The 6,086-nt window shown below is 46.5% G+C and overlaps 1 protein-coding gene across 1 annotated transcript; it reads right to left on the minus strand.

Annotated features, from left to right (window-relative positions):
* Window positions 1-4,687: 4,687 nt before the first annotated feature.
* Window positions 4,688-5,725, minus strand: LOC109374419 (melanoma-associated antigen B4-like). The gene has a single exon (XM_019628988.1). It carries the CDS (start codon window positions 5,723-5,725, stop codon window positions 4,688-4,690), a length of 1,038 nt encoding a protein of 345 aa, XP_019484533.1.
* Window positions 5,726-6,086: the final 361 nt, after the last annotated feature.

Genomic DNA, 6,086 nt, shown 5'->3' on the forward strand with positions numbered 1-6,086 from the left:
ATCATTGCACTCTTCCCGGGAGAGGCAGATCAGTCGCTGGCTTCTGGACGACCGCTCACAGCGGCTGCTGACTGCTCACGCTGGCTGCTGTCTACACACGGTAGCCCATGGCAACCCACTGCCACAGGGGCTGCAGCCTACGCCGACGCCGGCGACTCATGGCAGCCCAGCTCCAGGTTGAGCTGTTGTTCATCATCTTAGCTGTGGAGGGCAGTGTCACTGGCCCTCATATGTGGGATCCGAACCGGGGCCCTCTGGCATCCCAAGCCAGTTCTTAACCATTGCGCCACTCGGCCGGCCCCCTCCTCCTAATTTTTAATGATCACATGTGGGCATGGGAACAGCCCATTCCATGTCTTCACCCCTCCTACCAGTCTTGAGGTGGTTTCTTATATTTGTCTGTAGTTGTAGGGCTTTGGTTCAACTAGAGTTCAGGTGATTCTCAATGATGTTTTTTCTGTAGTTTAGTTGTAATTGTTGTGGTCCTGAGAGGAGGTGAACACAGCATTTACCGACTCCACCACCTTGACCAGAATTCTATCAGAAATTTATTTCCTGTGCACATAAATCTGATGTGGGTTGGCAGAGGCTCACTGCTATTAGGTGACACAGGGCTCCAGGCTGTTTGAATCGTGTGGCTCCATGTCTTAGCATGGACTCTGTGTGTTTGTTGCTGAATGGAAGAGAAAACATGGAGGTGGCATACTGACTCTCATGTGCCTTAGCCTGGAGGTGACAAATATATTTCTACTATAGTATATCAGTGGTGGCGGTTAGTCACATGACCCTTCCTAAGTACAAGTGGACTGGGAATGCAGTTCCCCCAGGAGCCAGGGAAGAGAGCAAGACTCTGATGTGAATGAGCATTTGCAATCTCTCCCATACGCAGTTATATAGCAGATGCTTACTAAAGAGAAACTGTTGCACTTGGTTAGGACAACCCTCTATATTTCTTGGAGGAGTTTCTGAGAAGGCAAATTTACCTTGAAATTTGACACATTTTCCTAGTGCATACTATGTAACAAGGTGTTTTCAAATACTGGATCACATCTAATTTTCAAAAGAACACTATAAATCTCAGCAGGGAAAGTTCACCCTTTGATACTCCATGGTACTTTTCTGCATTAACATTTGCAATAACCGATATAATCTCAGTAGGCTGAGAATTTTCTCCTACTTTTTGGTGCATGGTAAAAAATCATAGCTACCTGCACCTAACTGAACATGTCTGGACACCTGAACAGGTGCCATTAAGCACACTGAAAAAAACAGCATTTTCATTGGGACAGATACAGACAAGATCAGTGAAGGATGGTGAGTTATTTTTTTCCTTTTTGAGGCTAGCATGTCCATGAAGGAACCATTTTCCACCTCTAAGAAGGACTTTGAGTTTTTAAGAATTCAGCCTCAGTAGATGTTTATTCACACAGTGCTATCCTGGGGCCTTCCTCATCTCTGGAGGGAGGCTTTGGTTCTTGGCCATTTAATTAAGTTCCCTGATCAGTGGATGTATTCAGTGTTCAGTATCAAATAAGACACTGCATTAAAATCCTAGTACAGTTATCAGGGTTGTTTAAAAAAACACCTCTCCAGACTCAGGGTTATAAACCAAGGACCTGTAGATTTCATGTCAAATCAGAGTCTTCCTACCAGCTGATTTGCCAGAAAACTTTAGAAGTTTGGTGGAGACATGGAGAGGGGATAAGGAGGTATCTGAACTTCACTGTCCGAAGTGAACAATGACTTGGAAGGGGCTGCTGCTATCAGAGAGGTCCACAGTGAAGGGCAGAATCTGCAAGGAGTCGGGGTGTTCTAAGTCGGAGAGGGCAGGGGATATGGGCTGTCAGTTCCACAGGGAGCAGGGTGCAGCCTCCAGAGGACAATGCAGAGAAGAGCTGGATGGCAGGTCAGGTTCCAGTCTGGACAAGAGGTGCACTGGGGAAGACCCAGGGGAAGAGAGCTGTAATGCACGCAATTCTCAGGGAGCTCTGGGGCAAGAGGCAGGAGGATCCTAGGTAAATTAAGCCCCCAGACAATCCCCAAATTGGGTTTGAATCTCATTTCCAGCTTCCTTCTTTAGGCCTGCTTCTAGAACTATGGTCAAAGGGTCCTTTTTTTCATTGCCAGAGAGACACTGTGAAGTAAGAAGAAAAATGAAATAATAGATACAAGGTCAGCCTCAGGCTTGGAGGAGTGGGAGAGTGTGGGCTTCAGACTAACTCCAATCAAGGGCCTGCTTCCACCCTGTCACTATCCAGCCATGTGAACTTTGGCACATTATTAAACCCTGTGAGTGAGCTTCAGGCTCCTCATCTGTGAAGTGAGTTTGACAAGCCCTGTCTTGTCGCATTGGTGGAATCTGTATAGTAAATATAAAGCACTTCTTGTAGTGCCTGGCACATATTATGCACCTCCTTTCTGAGGCCTGGTTGCCACACTTTCAAAAGAAAGATTTTACTTCCCTTAGACCTGATAGAATGCAGGCAAAATCCAACTGGGACTTCAGCCTACAGCTCATGCTCGAGTCTCCCAGAAATCACAGCAGAGGAGGGGTTAGGTATACACCTATCAGCAGTGGGTTCAGTGGTCCCCATGCTGGATCTCCACATTGACTCGGCACCATTCCTGGACTCCCATCTCTACTGATTGGAGGCTATAGCATTCTGATGAAATCCTAAGCTTCCAGGCATATTAAATGAAAGTCAGTGTTACCACAAGAAACCAGGACTGTTCTGAACCTCCCAGGGCTCACAACAGGGATGGGACTTCATTGGATCCTCTTGTTGTGGCTGCCTCCTTCAATCTATCTCATTCAGGTTTCTCACAGCCATTTCTATTAAACCTGATACTCCTTCATCTACTGACCTGACAACCTTCCCTTAGACGAAGGCTCTTATGCCCCTGCAAAGTCTGAAGAATGAGAGAGGGTAGGCTCTGCAATACAGCTTTGTCTGGTTCCCTTTGTGTTGGAGAGTAGATAGGACTGGTTTCCCACAGAAGCCCTCTATTCTGGGGAGCTGGTCTCCTCGGATCCCTTACATGGAGCCCTCATCTTGGTTCCTGTCACTTGGAGGAAAGGCCACCTGGTAAATTCCACATCTCTGCAAAGTCTTGAGCAGTTACTGCTCTACAGTCCTTGCAGAGAATGTGATCCTCTCCAGCAGTAATGTGAGGTGGGGAAAGTGTAGCACAAGACCGGGGATCCCAGGACTGTTGGTGGGCTGCCTGGGCAAAAAATGCATTCATCTGTTTCTTGTCTTCATCAGCCAGATGAAGATTCTCATGGAATTTCTGTTCTTGTAAATTGTGACAGGGAAGAGATTCTCTAGGATGATTCTGAGAGCCTCTGAGCTTTTCAGGTTATCTAACATTGCAAATGTAGATGATCATGATGTCACAGAATACTGTCTCTTTCATTTATTTGTGTATACATCTCAATTATTCTGGCATTCTTACTGTTCTGGCTAGGCTTTCAATGCAGTAGTTTGAACACGAGGCCATACCTTTCATCATTCAATGTTTTGAAGTCATGAGAGGAAAACTGAGATAAGAGGCACACAATGTGTCTCAGGGTAGGAGGAGAAGAACAGTGTGGGCTTACAGTGACTTAGGCCAACTGTCTAGTTCCAGCCTTGCCATTTACTAGACCCATGAATTTTGGCACTTCACCATACGCTAACTCTATGAGGCACAGGCTGTCCAGTATACAGCGAGGCTGAGAAACCCTCTCGTAGGTTCGCTGGAATATATGTAATGTACGGAAAGCGTGTCACTATGCCAGTCTTGTATAAAGACGTTAGGGAATGGCAGTTATTAATATGATTATGTTGACCTCACGTTAGCATCCACCTAGATAAAATTTTTTTTCTTTTACATCTAAGAGAAGTCAGAAATGTATACAGTGTTCTCGAACAAAAATAAAACCCCCTAAGTGGCCAAAATGCTGCTTACCGATGCAAACTAAGTAACATGCTGTCTGCAGCCCTCCTTGACTGCCCTTTGGACTTGTTCCTCACGAAGTGGTATATCTCACCCTCCTTTGTAACGACAGCTCTCCTAGAATCTGTAATTGCATGAACACATGGTGGGTCATTGACTAAACATACCCAGAGCAAGCATGAAGACTTCCAAACGATGATGCTCAATGAATGATTGTATAAAAGAAAAGCCATGAGCAAAGAGAGGTAAATTCACTCTGATTTATATTCTCAAACATTCTTGGAAAACATAAGCGTATCTAGAAATATATATATATATATATATATTTAAACTTACAGAAAGAAAGACTAAATGGAGTAAGGCAAACCAATAATTGACCAACTTTTACTTGCTCTATCTCTGTATGTCTTTTCATCATCTTTTCCCTACGATTTTAGTGTATGGCTCTTCACATTTCCGAGGATATTCCTATCCTAAACACATGTTACCTTGTTTTGGATCACAAAGTGATTCAAGAATTTTCAATGTGCATTTCAAAGACCCAAAATCTTACTCCTAAACCTGACACACAGCAATGAACGTGTGATCCATGTCATTCATAAACATACATTCTGAATCTAAATGAACTTTTGTTGAAAAGAAGAAGACACAAAAATGCAAAAACCAGATAAGACAAGATGATGGTGCATATTAGGAACACACTTTAACAGGCCTTTCAAACCAGATAGTGAAGTGTCCAACTCAGACCTCACTCAAGGTGAGATGCACAGCTGGATGTCGCCCTAGAGTCCCCACTGGACTTGGAAGTAGTGCCAGCCATGGTTGCAGCAGTGGCCCGGGATCGCTCTTCCTCATCTCTCAAAGCCTCTTCATAATGACATGGAAAGTCACTGGGGGAGGTCCCATTGATCTTGGACAAAAACTCCAGCACTTTCATCTTGCTGATCTCAGCATGGGCTCTTGAACCCCACAGGAATTCAAAGCGTGGAGGATCACTGTTGGGCACCTGCCGGTACTCTAGGTACTTTTCCTTCACCAAATTTTGGGTGATAAACTTCCTGGGATCCCCAAAGATCAGGTGCCTCTGTCCGTCATAGATGCCCCACATATTCAGGATTGCCCAGATATCCTCCTCAGGGGCGCTGTTGTGACGCAAAAAGATCACCGCCAGCAGAGGCATCAGAATCCCTCTGGTGGGTAATCGCCAGGCACTGCTCAGAGTTCCATCACCGGTATCATCTGAGTTGTAGACCAGCGTGTAGGAGTGGCTGTTGGGCCTGACTTCCTTCAGTTCTAAACCAAAGACCAGATCCAAGCTCACAGAGGCCTTCGTGAGGATCTCAGGGAGTTGCTCCCTGTACCTTTTGTGCACAATCTTCAGCATCTCTGCCTTTCTTACGGGCTCATTCATTGTAAATTTATACAGCAGGAATTGCACCAACATACCCGCTTTCCTGGTAAGGAGATCTGCGCCAGAGCTCTCCGTGGAAGTGGAGGCCTGGGAGGAATGTTTATTTTTCTTACCACGGCTCCTGGCACCTCCATCAGACCTTTTGCAGGAAACACCTGCAGCGGCGCTGGTGGTGGCTGGGACACTCGGAGGTGCCGGGAGACTGCCAGCCACAGCGGAGGTGGAGGGACCATCCCCACAATCAGGGGAGGAGGATGAACTGGCCGCCTCTTCCTCTGCAGTAGCTGCTGGGGTATCCTTAATATCTTGGGTCTGAGCTCTGTTTAGTCGGTGTCTCTCACGAGCTCGGAGCTTACTCTTCTGACCACGAGGCATGATGGCTGTGGTCCGAGAGGCAGACAGGAGTGTGGGCCAGTGGATAGGTGATTTCGTACCTGGTGGATGGAGAATGAGATGCTGGTAAGTGCCTTCAACAGGTCGATTTCATCTTGGCTTTATTAAGGCACCCTCTGCAAGTTTCCTTGCGGGTACTGCTCAAGAACCCACTAGGCTCCCGTTCTCTTGGTCAGGCTGTCCCCTAAGAATCCCATAGAAGAACCATGGCACCCTTAGAGTGAGTCTTCCCCTGCCTCCTACCAGCCCTGCCCTGGGTTTACTCAGAAGACAGCACTTGCTGGCAGGGGGTGCCCAGTGTGTTCTGGCATGTGGAGTCATCCTAGTTCACATTCAACATTGT

The sequence above is a fragment of the Hipposideros armiger genome, unplaced genomic scaffold, assembly GCF_001890085.2.
Source record: "Hipposideros armiger isolate ML-2016 unplaced genomic scaffold, ASM189008v1 scaffold_821, whole genome shotgun sequence".
NCBI classification, from domain to species: domain Eukaryota; kingdom Metazoa; phylum Chordata; class Mammalia; order Chiroptera; family Hipposideridae; genus Hipposideros; species Hipposideros armiger.